Source organism: Lepisosteus platostomus, chromosome 22 (assembly GCF_059453375.1).
Source record: "Lepisosteus platostomus isolate fLepPlt1 chromosome 22, fLepPlt1.hap1, whole genome shotgun sequence".
NCBI lineage: Eukaryota > Metazoa > Chordata > Actinopteri > Semionotiformes > Lepisosteidae > Lepisosteus > Lepisosteus platostomus.
In genome coordinates, this window is record NC_142632.1 from 17388628 (window position 1) to 17404436 (window position 15809).

The 15809-nt window shown below is 44.4% G+C and overlaps 1 protein-coding gene across 7 annotated transcripts in view; it reads left to right on the forward strand.

Annotated features, from left to right (window-relative positions):
• The window catches only part of cux1a (cut-like homeobox 1a), a 170411-nt gene that overhangs the window by 64581 nt on the left and 90021 nt on the right, over window positions 1-15809 (forward strand). For all 7 annotated transcript variants that reach the window (XM_088615795.1, XM_088615799.1, XM_088615800.1 and 4 more), the window contains one exon: window positions 4673-4720. In XM_088615795.1, the coding sequence (XP_088471921.1) occupies window positions 4673-4720 (48 nt within the window). The remainder of the gene's footprint in view (window positions 1-4672; window positions 4721-15809) is intronic.

Consider the following 15809-nt stretch of genomic DNA (forward strand, 5'->3'; position numbering starts at 1 on the left):
GCAGATGTAGCAGGTAGGAAACTCAGTAAACTGTATATAGCGGTGTGGGTGAATACCTCCATTACCTGAGAGCGGTAAAGATATAAATGGCAAGCCCTGGTGGGGTATCGGAGGGATATTCTTTGCAATATTGTAGGGTGCTCAGAATAAGGAAGAGGGATTTGAGAAGTGAGGAAGAGTGAGAAAGCCGTCATTTCTCTAATCGTGGGGCGCTCAGTGACTTCCAGAGCGAGAAGAGTATTCGTTTCGCGGGAGCAGCCTAGCGGGAGTGGGAAGACACAGTCCGCTCTCGTGATGATAAACTGATGGAGCTGGAGACTGAGGTCCCCCGAGACGAGGGGATGTGTACAAGCGTCTGTGCCCAGCGGTCAGCTGAGAAATTAGGCCGTAAATCTTCTTTCCGGGCTGCTTTAACAAGGTTAGCTGGGGTTCGGTGGCTTCCCAGCATTGCTTTCATGAACCGCTGATGCAGGCTGTTGTTTCTGGAATAATCGGTTAAAGCAGTTAACACTGGGAGCTGAAGAATATCGGGAGCTGTGGAAGGCTGACAGGGCCGCTCCTTAATTGCTCCACTCGCGGGAAGCCCAGATTCCGTTTCCGGCACAATTGAGGGAAAGTGCTGTTTCTCTGATCGTTGGGCTCTCTCCTCATTCATCACAGCTGCCTGCTCTGCTTTGTGTCGCGGCGGTGCTCTGTCGTTCAGGCCCTGGAATAATAAGCAGGGCAGTATCTTTCGAGTCCGTCACATGGGCTGGTACGCCCTGTCGGAAGAATCTGACAAGCCAGGGTCAGCGCTTGGAGCGCCTGCCAGGTGCCGAATTAAATTTAACCTTTTCGACTCTGGTGACTTTGGGCATAAGCGACACATGATGTGGGTGATCAGTTGTATAGCATGGAATTAAGACTGCTGCTGCTTAACTGTTTGATCCGTTGAAGTCTTAGAAGCATTTCGTGAGGATAGAAGACAAACACTTCATTTTGATGCCTCTAGTCTATCCCTGCGGATTCTCTGTAGATTTGGTCAGAATAGGGTATCAAGCATCCGATCCTGGGTTTAGTTGTAGGAATATGGATGGAAAATGAGAGAAAAAGACAAAAACCTTGCTGCTGTTAAAACACAGAATGATTCAAACTGTCATGCAGTGGGAATTTGCTTTTTCAGTGCCTGGTGCACATCTGTGTGTTCTGGTCCTGTGTTTAGTAAAATTAGAATGGAAGAATGTTTACAGAAATCTTAGTAAAGTTCTGTCCATAAAGGATGCCCTGATTTATACATAAAACTATACATGTAAGGCAAAATATACATATGATACCTGTTTTCAAGGCATTCAATTAAATTAAAGTATTGTTGTAATAGTCTAGTGAATACCCATAAGAGGTGCTTGTACTGGAATAGAGAGCTTATTTGTATGAATCCACTGTGCCCTGCACAGATGTCGTGCTTTTCAAGTATAATTTACTCAACGGCATTTCTTCTTTTTCCCCCATTGTGCGCCTTAAAGTAATTCTCCCGAGTTGAAGTGTTCAGTTAAAGAAACAAAGCTCCATTATGTCAAATTACAGTACAGGAGAGAGCTTTGGACACTGCTACAAGAGAGGAAAGAAAAAAGAAAGGCTTGTCTCTTATAAATATTTAAATCAATCATTTCTTGTTGAACGGAGGCTTCCTGGTTGCAGTGGACATGAAAGATGCATTGGGATGAGCTGCTTGCTAATGTAATCCACAATTAAGTGTACCGTGGGGAGGCTGGGAATCATATCAGAAGGATGGTGAGGCTTGCTTCAGGAGTGGTCGGCGAGCAGTGCATTTTCAGTCTTTAGAGGAACAGCTAATTGAATTTGAATTAAGTACACTGACTGGCCTGATGTCTTCGGTGTGGACTTTTTTTGCTGTTGAGGAATGCGGAGCAGACGGCCAGCGAAACGGCTAGTCTGACACGCAGGCTTGCAGAGGAAGGAGCTGACATTCCACCTTCCTCTAAGACGAGGAAAATAAAGAGAGCTCCCTCTCTCAGCAGCCTGCGTTCCCCAGGAGCTAGCACTGGGAGTGATCGTTATGTGGGCAGCTCTGGCCTGTCTGTCTGGCTGCGCCTCTGAGCTCCAGGGCCTGTGGCTGGTGTTTGCCGAGACGGTGTCCGTGAGCCGACGCCCCCCTGCTCCCGCTGCTAGTTCACTTTTGGTTCCGCACAGGAACTTTGAGGAGGCCGATGGCTTGTTTACTCTTCTTCCCACCTGAGCTTGTGACTCTGTCTTCCGCCGCCCGTTTTACTGAGATGTTTCAGCTGGAGGTCATTCTGCGTTGTTAAACTAAAATATTTGCAGATCTTGTGCCGGCTCCTGATGCAGTACATACGCAAAATTTTCCAGCAACTTTACAGCATGTTCAGGAATGTTTTTTTTTGTTTTAAGTAGAAAAAGTATTCCCTCTAGTCATAACAAGTGAACATGAAGCTTCATGACTTGATCCTCTGGAGCTGCAGACAGGTGCTTTATTAATTAAACACAGTATGTCTGTAGACTAACCGAAGGCATAGAATTTAAAACTGAGGTCTTACCAGTTAATCTGGTGAGAAACTTTTCTGTATTCTTCTGGAGTATTGCAACATCTTACTTCCTGATTTAATTTTTGTTTTTTGCCTTTGGGTGTTTTTTGATAGTTTTTACACTATTAGCCTATTTGCTCTGCAAGTTAGCAAATGAAAAAAAAAAGAACAATTTACAAAGTGAATTTCCACTGCAAAATTAAGATCCTTTGCTGGTGTAACCGAAGAATACTTCCCCGCTTTGCTTCCTGTTAATAATATTCCTACGTGCGAAATGAAAAACTGAGTGCTGAGCAAATGGCATGAGTGTAAAAGACGGATTGGAGGAACGGGCAGCGGAGCTGTTTCTCGCATCTCCTGGAGAAGAGGGTCCTGTCAGGCTGGTGTTGTCAGGGAACCTGCGGAGGAGAAGCATTGCGTTCTGGGCTGGTTTCCAGGGCAGGGAGCTCCCCGGAGTGCTAATGGGAGCCTGGTGTTTGCTCCTCTCGGGGGCTGTTTACTTACCGCTCTGTCTGCCTGTGTATAGGCTGCCTGTCCCAGCCATACAGCAGCACCGCTCGCCTGTCTGGATCCCCGGCAGCGGCCTCTGAGCAGCCCCAGTTTATGACACATCTGAGGCACTGCTGGATCCACAGCAGAGCCATCTTTTAGGTCACCTAAAAATAATTATTTTTGATCCTCCTTTTTTTGCACACTATTTGATCATCTTTGAATCTGTTTGGGGTGGCACAGTGGCACGGGGGTTGGCAATGCATCATCGCAGCGCTAAGGTTCAGTTCGGAAACGGTGAGCTGTCAGTGTAGAATTAGTAAGTTCTCCCTGTGTTCACGTTGGTCTCCTCCCAGTCCAAACACATACTGGTAGATTATTGGCTTCTGGGAAAACTGTCCGTGGTATAAGTGTGTGTCTTCTTCTGTGGCTGTGCTTGCCCTGTAGTGGACTGTCATCCTGTCCAGTGTGTGTCCTGCCCCATGCTGGGAAAGGCTCCAACTCCTCAGTCACCCTGTAGTTGATAAAGCAGTGAGGAAATTGATGGATGTATCTTTTTGGTACCTATTTCTACACCTTAATTGCTTTAATAAAGAAGATCTTCAACAATAACTGCAGGCTCACAGGATTTTGTGTGGCTCCACCATCCAATCCGTTTGCTGCTGTGGTTTTTATATCTGCAAATCAGAGCTCAAATAACAGGAGAGCGGTTTTCTCAGAGTTTGCACAGCGTGGGAAGCCACAGCGTCTGGCCTCAGTGGCTTCTGCACTTGGGAGGACAGACGTTTGAGATGTCCATAAGCTTTGGTAGCTTTCACTGTGATTAAAACTCAGTGACCACATTGCCATTCGCAGGCAAAGTATTGGTCCGCCTTCAATGGAAAGAGTTTGTCATATAGCATTAGTCACTTTGCAGCTCTGGAGTTAATACTGTCCCTTAGGTACAGTCTATAAAAATAGTTATTTTAAGTTGTTTTGTTTTTTTATCGGAACATATCCATCAAATATGATTTTGCAATCCTTTAAGTCTCCAGTGTGAAAGGTAATTGCATTGACGTGACACTGAAAACATTGTTTAAGAATGATACACCAAGGATTCAGCTTAGCAAGTAGCATGATAGTTTGATAAAAAAAAAACTTGGCATTACCAAGCTGGGTAAATTGATGATTATGGGATATTTGTAAGACTTGTTGTACTGGGGCTCATTATGCTGGCTTTCCCTACACTGCCACACAGCTTTTTGTAACTGTTTTTGAGGGGTTGGAAGGTAACAGCCAAGACTATGCAATGGAAGATAATTGGAATATGGATGTAAAATAATGTCTTTAATCAGATGCTGTCTTTTGTAGAGATGTTCACAGATCATAAGAAGGTGATGCCCTGGCAAATGTTCTGTCTCAGACAAGTCTCTACACTGAGTTTTTAACGGATTCAAATCACTTGTTTTTTTAATGTTTTGAGCAAATATTCCACAGTCTATAGTCTCAGTTGAAGAAGGTGTTCTGCTCTAATGTGGAGGAATTAAATGATAAATCTGATTGAAATAAATAAAAGACTTAATACACTGCATGATTAAAGATTAATTACAAGGGATAATCCCAGTATGGACACTGACTCTGTGTGTGCTTTTTATCTGCAGGATCTGCGCAAGCAGGTAGCTCCGTTACTGAAGAGCTTCCAAGCAGAGGTGAGTGTCGTCTTCTGTCTTCTGAGGAAAATGCATGCAAGTCTTCCCTCAGTTCTGGAAGGCTGACCTGGGATTAGTTTTGGGATTCCAGGGTTTCTCAAGGCCTGGTGCACACCTGGATAAGTGCTGCTGGGGTTGGGAGTGCTGGAGCTTACCCAGTGTTTCCACAGGCTGCTGCCCAGGAGCAGACGCTGCCCCCAGCCACTCACTCAGCCCTGGTGTCGTCTTTCATCTCTCCCGCGCTGGGACAAGGGTTGTAGATTTGAACTAAGATGAATTATATTGAATGGTTCCAGAATTTGTGGGTGTAAAAAAATAGTTTCATATATTTCTGATTCTTCTCTTTTGAGCTGTTGGCTGCTAATGTGCCCCCTTGCCCCCTCCTTCCTGGCAGTGTCTCGGCTGCCCTGGCCAGACTGGAGCAGTGCGACAGGGGGCTTGCTGCCCACTCTCCTGGAGAGTGCTCTCCTGATTCCTCTCCCACTGGAGCCGTCCCTGACGTCCCGGAGCTCTTTAAATTGCATCCGTTAAAAACATGCCAAACTGGAGCTGATGAGAACTTTAGTCCGAACACTGAAGACGGATCCATGTTTTGATTGAACCCCAGTGTCACATTGCACATGCCTGGGTTTGCTGCTCCCCTTCTTTATCGGTTATATCACTGTAGGACCTTGCAGCTCTGCCGCTCCTCACCGCAACGATCTGAGTGAAGCAGCCAGTTGAAGCTCAGACAGTCTGGGGGAGTGCATGGTGAAGGGAAATTGGGCCCAGAGCTCCTGAGGGCTTTTCTGTTGCCTGTTCTGGGGTAGATGTGTGACCCAGAACAATTGGAAGTGACAGCAGCCGCCAGCCGCCAGCCAGGAGGAGACTGTTATGGTCTAGTGTTGTACTGAGAGTAACGTTTGTTTTCAAGTTCTGTAATTTTGCCGGTGATTTTACAAGTTTGCCCTCACTCAAGACCAGAGATGGGGGGCTGTGGGTGTTTTGTATTTTTTTGCTTTTGAATGAATTTTCATTTATAATATAGTACCTTCGGTTAAAACTGGATGTTAATATTAATTTTATTAGAGCAGTACTAAGAAATACCAAGGGATTGAATATTGATTTGCTTTCATTCAGACTCATTGCCTGAATACCAATTAAAAACACAGTCTCTCATCCTAACCAAGTTTATTGTGTTATGTCAAATTTTGGAAGGAGGCAGGACCACTTGCATATTTAAAAAAGAGGCTTGTTGTAGCACTTTACATTCCTAATATCTACATTTTAAAAGGGCTAAAAGGGCTAAAATGTTAGCGTCGTCCCTTGGTTTTCTCTCATGCTCAGCTTGGGTTTGTTTATTATAAAGCAGAGAATGGTTGGCAGTCTATTGTCTTTTCCAATTTAGTTATTAAACCGTTTCTTCTGTCTGACCTTTCATGGTGGTGTACATGAAAATTACACACCATTGATACAATAATAATGTATTAGTGATAAATATAAGCCCCGCTTCCTGATTTCCTCAAGATCAGTGGAAGGATTTAGAAGTGCAGAAAACAGGGTTTGGTATAAAACTAGAATCTTGCTGCATTTATTATATGTATTCTACTGTGACCTTCTCCTTTAAACTTACAATGGGAACGACTGTATCAAAGTTTCTTCAGCTTTACAAGTCAACAACCGGTTCCTCTCTTGTTCCAAGAATTTTGTAAATCTGATAAGGTTTTGATTATGTCTCCATTGAAAAAACACACGTTCTTGCAACTTCTTATCTGAAACCCCTACAGGCTTTTTGTAGCTGGGTCAGTAGTGATGACCTTCACGAACTGTGCTAGGAGAAACTTTTGGCTGTGTGCACAGGCAGGTTTTGGACAGTTTGCGTGTGATAGGTGGGTGATTTGTTGGTTGAGGGGGACCTAACACATAGGTTTATGGGAGTAGGGAACAGGATACCCAGCCATGTCACTGAAGCCTGTTCCCTGGCTTCTCCCAGTCAGCAGCGGGATTCTGTTCTTGGATACATTAGCCACTAACTACCAAACAGATGTGCTGAATGGCCTCCTTTTGTTTGTAACTTTTCTTATGTTCTTGGGATGCCAGGGTGATGTGAGGTGGCAGGTCTTGGCGTGTTGTTTCAGCTGCTCTCCTGGCGAGCGTGCTAGATATAACTGTTCCCCTGTGGAGGAAATGAACAAACAGGAGGGGAAGCCAAACTCTGTATTGCTCGCAGATCCAGAGGATTACAGCACAAGTCTCAGAGGAGGACGAGCTGTGTGCTTCAGTGTAATTGCATGCATCTAGTTGCTCTAATGTGCCAGTTGTGAACGGAGATGAGCACGGGTGTGTTGCATGTGTCTTTCTGCAGGAGTAAGGTGCGTCTGTGCTGCGGTGGGGTCTCTTGTGAATACCCAGGGAGTCACTTACCTGCACTCCTTCCTCCCTTTCCTCCGTGCGCACGGCCCTTCACGTCTGCTCCCAAGTGTGACCCAGCAGCAGTTTGAGTAGTAGTGTCATAGTAATAACAAATTATTAATGTAGCAGGAGCCTTATCCAAGAGCGTGAAGAGCTATCGCCCAGTCTGCTCCAAGCAGCGCATGAAGAGTTCGGTTATTTTCCCAAGGTGACGCAGAGAGTTTGAATTTGCAGCCTCCTTGAAAGGCCGTTTGCCCAGAATCTTCTAGTCTCTTCCACCACATCTCTCGGTCACCTCCCTTGAGCTGAATTCAAGAACAACCCAGGCTTCGTCGTGTACATTTTCTTGGATTTTCTGATATTATTGTTTGGGTAAAAATGGCAGTTAAGTTCCTTTAAGACACATGATGCCTGTAAGAGTCAGCCTTTTGCTCCTTTTGTAAAAAATCAGTGAACAACTGTCTAACTCTTATATGGTCTTCCCTGAGTGCATAACACTTTCCAACAGAATACACTGCCTTTCTGACCAACCCATAGAAATGGAGCCAGAAAGAGCATCACCTTTGTAGCTTCTGTTTCTCTACCAAGAAAGACGGGCCAGAGGATGTCCGTATTGATACAGGAGGAGAGGATTATGAGGTATTTTTAAGGGGGTAAAGTTAGGCACTGCAAAAAAGTGGAGTAGAGAGGTCCAATACAAAAATATTGTTGGTGGCAAAGTACTGTAGTCCTAATAAAATTCAAGTCTGTAGGGATGGGAGATGAGTGAGTCCAGCCCGTGTGCAGAGACTGAAGGCCGTTCACAGGTGTGGGGCTGACTGGAGCTCGTGTGGAGCACCAGGGCATTAGGGCCTGGATTAGTCTCTCAGCTCTCCTGTGCCCCTGTCACTTTGTGGGTGGCAGCGGGGACGTCTGTGAGAGCTGAGTGGTTCCTCTGTGCCGGAGGATGAGTGGGCAGGTCGGGGGGAGACTGTCTGCTCTTCCTCTTCCTCCCTGTGCAGGACCAGAGTTGCACTGCGTGCCGAGACGAAAGCAGATGAAGAGATGTTCCGGACTGGATGTGTAGGAAAAAAGATGCAAAGAAGAAGACATTGAATTTGAATGAAAATAAACTGAATTAGCGGAAATTAAGAAAAGACAAAAGTTAGAACATCATTAAACTAGCTTTGCATTAAAATGTCAAAGTCAAAATGTTTTTATTCTATACATCTGAAGAGCCTTTTTGAATCTTGATATTCATCTGTCATTTTAGAGTTTGTTTTCTCTTTGCTGCAATGATTTGTACTCATTACTATTGAATCATAGATGGTTCTCACTCATTCAGATGGCTCTTCTGTCTGGCCTCTCTGTTAACAAAGCTCTTTTATCGGCAAAAAGCAAGTCCCCAACTATCTGTCCTGTGCAGTACTCAATTAGCATTTGTTTTTACCTCAGTAATTCTAGTGTCATTCTCGGAGTTATGTAACAGTGGACTCTAACCTTACAATACTTAAGGTGTCATAGATATTTCCAGGCTCTTTTCAAGAGCCCAGGTGTACCCATTCTAACGTGTTGGTCATTAATTGACCACTCCATGCTCCTGGATCAGGTGTAAAATCAATTCTCTGCTCCGACTTTAAATCCCCTGAGTTCTTATTTCTTCTGAACACTAATGAAATGCAGTGCTGAAACATTTTCTCACCTTTCAGTTAAAAGAAAACATTGCACGTCTGCAGTGCCTCAAAAAGTGAAGCTAAATTTTTTAAGCTTTTTAAAATGGTCTGATTATGTTCTTACTAAAAACACATCGTTCCTATGGATTTGAGATACCAACGCCTTCTTTTGCTTTTGCACTTATAATGCTCTGCAGTGAAGAACTGAAACACTCAATTACCAGGTAGTGAGCTCAAACCTCATTTTCAGATAAAGACCTGAAATGATCCATTCTTTGCTCTGTTGTGTGGTCTCCTAGGACCTTAATAACGAGAGCTATATAAAGCACAACAAGCTAGTGTGTGTCATGAGTCAATGATTGGTCAGTTGCTCTTATCAGCAAAAGCACTCTTGCTCTAAAAAGCTATATATAGAACTCCAAGCAGGAAATCCCTCGTAAGAGACCAAGTACGGATGGGATTTAATAAAAGAAAAATAATGCCGGCTTTTGAGCTCTGAAGACCTCTAAAAATAACCTCTCTGTCCTATAAAACAGTTTCTTTCAGCTGTTGATGTGGCCAGGCTTTCATTGTAACAGGCTGCTCAAACATCTTAATGCATTCATTTAAATGCAGCGCTGCAAGGCTACGAGTATGCAAGTTTTATGAAGTTAAAGAAATGAGTACTGACTCCCCAGACACCTTTCAAAGCAAAATTATGGTTTGTCTGCTCCATTACGGTTCTCTGCGGTCTGAATTCTATGTTCATGTGGTCTGCCCTGCTATCGACTGAGTAAAACATTCTATTTAAATGACTTGGATTTTAAAACTGCCAGGCCTGATATAGTCTTAAATTTAGTCCAAAATTCCAGGATTTATGTTCTGGTTAAAGTCATGGTCATTGGCCTGAAATCATTCTCGACCTGCATGAAGTCTAAATTGTCTCATGCCAAGAAATTTATTTTTACTGCTAAAGTCATTACATTCTTAACTGATCATAGATATTAGGAATGTTTTCATTCCCAGAATGTCAGAGCTATTTTGAGGTCCCAGTTTTCCCTTTCTGTGCACCCAGTTAATAATTGTCAGTTTGATGCTCAACCCCCGACTCTTCTGCACCCTCAGCTGCTAAGGCTTCGAGGTTCTGTGGCCGTTAACATGATTCTTAAACCTGAAGCACTTCACCGAATCACTCTCTGTAACAATGGGTACATGAACCTTTGAAAGCCACCTACTCAGATATGGTCAGAAATCCCGATGCAGGTTTCTGGTTGACTGCTTTTTGGAAATCTTGCAATCAGCTCAGCCGCGTGATTCTGAAAAGGGATTGGTGGAGCTGTAGTGTTAGCTGGAGGATGAACCGAGTGCCTGCTGATGCCAGCATGTTACATGATGCCGGCAGAAGCCCACCAGGTCTCTTCCATGCACTTTCTCTGGTTTCTCAAGCTTTTGTTTGTGGTCGGGGAGCAAATATTGCTTCCCCTCAACCAGTGCAGCTGAAGAGCTGCGATCTGGACAGACGTCTGCACCAGAATTACTGAATGATTTTAGCAATTGTTTTGTTTTGCACTTCCTTCCTCATTGTACCACCCTATGATATCCCTATAAACGTGGTACATTGACGTTGTCTTACTGTAGCTCATTGTTAAACTTTCCCACCTTCGCTGTCGTTGACGTCCTGTATTACAGCAGTCAGAAAGTAAATACAGTGATGTGGGTGGTTTTATGCTCATCCTTTTTATATTTGTGTTATATTATCTTCTTTGCCTGTTGTTTTCTGTCTTGCTATTGTGCGGCGCTTTGAACAGTAGAATAGCGGCCGCGCTACAAAACGAAGAAAGTCCTCCAGGGTAGGAAAAAACAGCCAAGCGCTGCAGAGCTGTTTTTCGATTTGCCAAGTGCGCCAGCGCTTCTTTTCCTGTCAGGAAATGAGAGCGCAATGGGGAGCGCGGTGACGCGCGCCGGGAGCGGGTCTCTGTGGCGAGAGAGAGAGAGAAGCGGCACTTCCGCGCAGCGAGACCGACAGCGCCGCGCGGCCCGAGGCCTGGCCCCCCTCCCTGGACGTTTGCTCCTTCTCTCTTCGCCCACCTCGGTGAGCCTCTTCAGGGGCTCCCACACAGGATGAGGCTGCAGCCCCTCCCCACAAATATTTGCCATCCTTGGAAATGTGGGCAGCCGCCCTCTTCCTCCCTGGTGAGGAATTCAGCCATTGCCTTAGTGCTGCCCGGGCTGCAGTGGTCCCAGCTCGATTCGGCATGAGGGGTTCGGCCCTTTGCCTGGGACCTTTGTTGTTTTTATTAATAACGCAATAAAAAAAAGTGTGTTTACTTATGCACTGGAGAGTTAACAAAAATGAAAAAAGGGGGAAATTTCTAACTCGCGCTAATAAAATTGGTTGTGTGCTTAAAAAACATTTGCTTCTAAAATGTAGTTTTTACTGGGGCTTAACTAAATAATCCCACTGAAACAGATGTGGAAGGCGTTTAAGACTGCCTAACCGTTCTGACATCAGTTAAACTGTTCTCTGCATCGGAGCGCTTCGACCTCATACTTGCAGGAGGCAGAAGTGTCGCGTCCTCCGAGTCGTGAGGCTTCAATCATGGCAGGTTTCTGACTTGTGCTGAAAGACACGTTTGATGGTCTGAACACAATTGCCAAGTAGCAGAAACATCTTGCTCAGAGACTGTTGAGTAAGAGGGGGGAAACTGGCTGGTGTCGTATCTTGAGTTACCCTCCTTTGGAATTTCAAGGTATTTCATATATACTGTATATGGAGTTAAAGGTGGCAGGGCTCATGTTTCAGTGTTATATGGTCAATTCTATTTTTATTCATTTACCGTGAGTTGGCAGTGACGTAAGTGGACTTCTTTCACTTAACTTACTGTGAAATTCTCCCTTGGTCTTCGCAAGGGCTGGAAAGGCAGGCGGGGTCCTAGGTTCAGCGTAGGCACTAATGATTGAAGCACAGGGGACTCGCAGCTGATTCACAGAAGATTCCCGTTTCAAAACCTTCGTTTCTACTAATACAAGAGATTGGCGAGAATAAACACTGGTTGTGCCGGTCCTGTACTGCAGTGAAGCAGCAGTCAGGAACAGGGGAGAAGGTACTGGTCGGGAGAAGGCCTGGGGAGATCCTGTCATCATTTTTGTGACTTTCATTTGTAAGGAGGCCTGTCTTGGCGAATGAGCAGACTGTTGAGTGGACCCACAACAGACAGAGGCTGGTGTCTGCGTCAGTCCTGCCAGTGGTGCCAGCTCCTTGGCCAGCTGCCAGCTCTCCCTCACATGCCCGCCTGCGTTTGGTAGCTGGACACACGTTCACTGATGATCACAGAGAAAGGAGCCATGCTTCTCTGTGGCTTAATTTGCTCACTTGAGCCTCTAAATTTGGAAATGGGAATGTCATAAATACTGCAGAGGTGTGAATGGGACCTTTTCCAGCAGAAGAGAGAGTCTTAAAATATGTGGTGTCTGGTCACCCAAGACCATGGCAGACTGTGTTATTACAATCCACCCCTCTGCCAAAAGGAGCAGTTTGTTCCTTCTTTAGGACACAGATAATAGGTAGGATCATGTAACTTGCCTTCAAATGAATTTGACCTTGGTTTTCTAGTGCAGCTGAACACACCGAGATCAGTGGGTTAATAAGGATACCTTCCCCTTTAATTAATTCTTAGTTACTACTAAAGCTGTGTTAACACACTACTGTTCCTATAGAGTTCAGACCCTGGCCAAGTCCTGTCCCGGACACCTCTGATCCGCTGCTGTGCTGCGATTGCGGGATTTTTGTCTTCCATGCACCAGAGGGTGTAATTCCCTCCTTTAAAGAAGTCTGAAAAGCCTCTAATCCCTCCCCATTCCCAGATTGCTTATCCCTTGGCTGAAAACCTGGTTAGAAGCACTGAGATCAGCTCAGGTCAGCCCCGGCCGCATGGTGACCACTGGTAGCCCTGCGATGAAGTGGCAGCCAGTTAGTGCAGTCCTCAGTGTTACCAGTGCTGTGCGGTCTACAGAGGTGGAAAGAAAAACAAGATTCGCATTGCTTAGCAAATCTGTTCCATACTGTATATAGTCTGCAGTTTTGTCTTAATTGTGCTTATAATGCAGAAGCTCAACACACTCAGTTTTATTTTAGTGTCAGTATGTATTTATAACTTTTCTTCAAAAATGAGGAACCAGAGTCACTATATCACTATAGCACCTGTTGTTGATTTATTTAAGAGTCTGCAGCTGGGAAAATCTGACATGGCTCTACTCTACATATTTTATAGCCAGCAGCCATATCACCCTGCAACTCCCCACTGGCAGCCCACAGGAGCTCAGCAGGTGTGAGCCTGGTCAGTACCTGGATGGGAGACCTCCTGGGAAAAACCTGGGAAAGGTTGTGTTACCCATTGTATTTCTCGAGAAGAGTAGGGGTGTAACCCCGGCGTCCTGGCCCATTGGCCCTTACCAATCATAGCCTCCTAATAACCCCCCTCTCTGAACTGGCTTCATCACTGCTCTCCTCCCCACTGAGAGCTGCTGTGTGTGAGCAGACTGGAGCATCATCCAGGTGGGGCTGCACACTGGTGGTGGTGGAGGGGATCCCCATTACCTGTAAAGCGCTTTGAGTGGAGAGTCCAGAAAAGTGCTGTATAAGTGTAAGCAATGATTATTATTATTACATGCGTGAACTTGTGCTATGCTGACTTTGGTTGATGGCCTCTGCACTTTCATTTTTCGTTTCAGGCACGTTTTCCTGAAACCTTCTTTATTTATATGATCCCTTTGTGTGAGCGCTGAGTGCTGCACAGTTTTGGTGGGGTGTCAGGGTGTTGTGTAAGGCCAACACACGCCAGTGCTGTGGACAGTTGTTTCAGAACAATTTAAATGTGAAGCATGGCAAAATTATAGTGTAAGCAGACTATGAGATCAGTAGCTATTCAGTATAATTATTATTGGAGTGAGTTTTCCTTTCCCCTGCAGTCTTCTACAGGCCATACAGATTACAACCTGTTCTTCTAACCTAAAGAAAACCACTTAAAAACTCTTCTGCTGTTGAAGAGATTGTCGTGTTTTTGGCTGATCTCTGCCCAGTAAACCAGGGCTTTAATTGCTGCATATGTGAAGGAGGAACTTGGCCTTGCCTAGTTAGATCCAGATGTTTTCCGGCAAAAACATATGAAAAGATTTAATTTCTTTCCCACAGGAGTGAAAAGTGACTCTTACATATAGCGTATTTACAGTGGCAACTGCCCTAAACCATAAATCAGGTCTAACTGGGAGTTGGTTGACATTTTAAAGACTAGGAATTTTTATAAGTTTTTTTTTTCTTTTTGAGAAATGTGTAAAAGGATTAGAATTAAAAAAGGATGAAAAAATTGGATGTCATTCACATAAAGCTTTGCAGCTGTAACTGGAGAGATGTCCTGCTGCTGTATTGGGTCAGATCACTGTATCACTCTTGCCCTGTGGCAAGATTCCTATCTGTTCAGAGATTTTATGTGAAGATTATACTTGCATGAAAATTTTCAAACAATTAATTGTAAGCCCGATACACATTCTTTATGACAGATGCTCAGGAGAGCACTACTGTACATTCTTTAAGGATTTAATATCTTTTAATGAGGGACTAGAGAATATTCAACCCTAAATTCAATATTTCAAAATATAATTGATTGAAATCCATTAGCTTTTTAAATATTTTACTCACCCGATCATTGACATTGAGCAGACACTGCCACCCCATGGATGTGAACTGTAATTGAAACAAGTGTTTTTCAAGGGAGCACTATTCTGTACATTTTGAGTATGAAGTTACTTCTCTTAACTGATTTGATAAGAATATGAGCATTACTGATTCTGTACTAAACTAACCTTGATGAAGATGCACAGAAAGTTTTCTGAAATCAATCCAACTATCATGATGGCTCTTCTTCTGCTGTTATATGGGCATATTCAACCATTCGGCTAGTTTAGTATACAGTAAATGCACTGTTGTTCTTTTAGAAAAGATGAGAAGCTATATGTGAGCACTAGTGAGGGACTAGAGCGGTAGGCTGTTGACTTGTTCATCCTATAGAAACATATCGTCACTCTCAGATTTGCTTGTTTCTATAGATTTGTATATAGAAACAACAAATACATTAGTGTCTGTTTTATGTTTTGGACGTTGTGTGTGCATGATATAGTAATAGTAATTATATGTACGTATCTGAACTTAGCTGGGAATTTTACACAGGGAAGTGTCTGATGGAAGGAAGGGGAGGAACTGGTGTGTCTTTTTGTCTGAGAGAGGGGCTGAAGAGTCCAACTGCATCCTGTTGACATATCCAAGTGGAGCAGCGAATGTACCTACTGTACGGCACTTTCAGCAGAAAGTCATGTGCAAACTGATGTCCTCCCAAAAGAGCTCCTTGACTTTGACTTGTATTGCAAGATGTATAACAAATTGTTATGTGTAAACTGCAGGAGCTTAACGCATGCACCTGTGCAGGAAAAGGATCTTTTTAGGTGCCTTCAGGCCAGACACCCACAGCTGTTTAACCCAACGCAGGTTGTTATTTTTGATAATAAATTACCAGGTACCAGGACACTGTTTGCATCCATCTATCCATCCATCCATCCATCCATCCATCCTCTAGCTGTTTCATCCAGTACTGTCACGGGTGAGCTGGGGCCTATCCTGGCAAGCAGTGGATGCAAGGCAGGAAGCAATGTGGACAGGACATTAGTCCATCACAGGGCACACACGGGCATAAACAGACACACTTTACCAGAATCCTGTTAACCTACCAATATGTCTTTGGACTGTGGAAGGAAACCAGAGCACCTGGAAGAAGCCCACACAAATGCAGGGAGAACATACAGACTCCGGGCAGACGGCATTCCAGGTCTGGTAGTAAACCCATAGCTCCAGTGGTATGAGGCCGCAATGTTGGGCACGGACCCTCATTGTATATGATATTTTAATTATCTTACACAATGAGTGACCAGCTTTAATGGTCTGTTCGGCTGCTGCCACTGGTGCAGCACTGTCACGGCTTGTGTTGATCGAATAACTCCTGGCTTCTGCTCATGGTTTC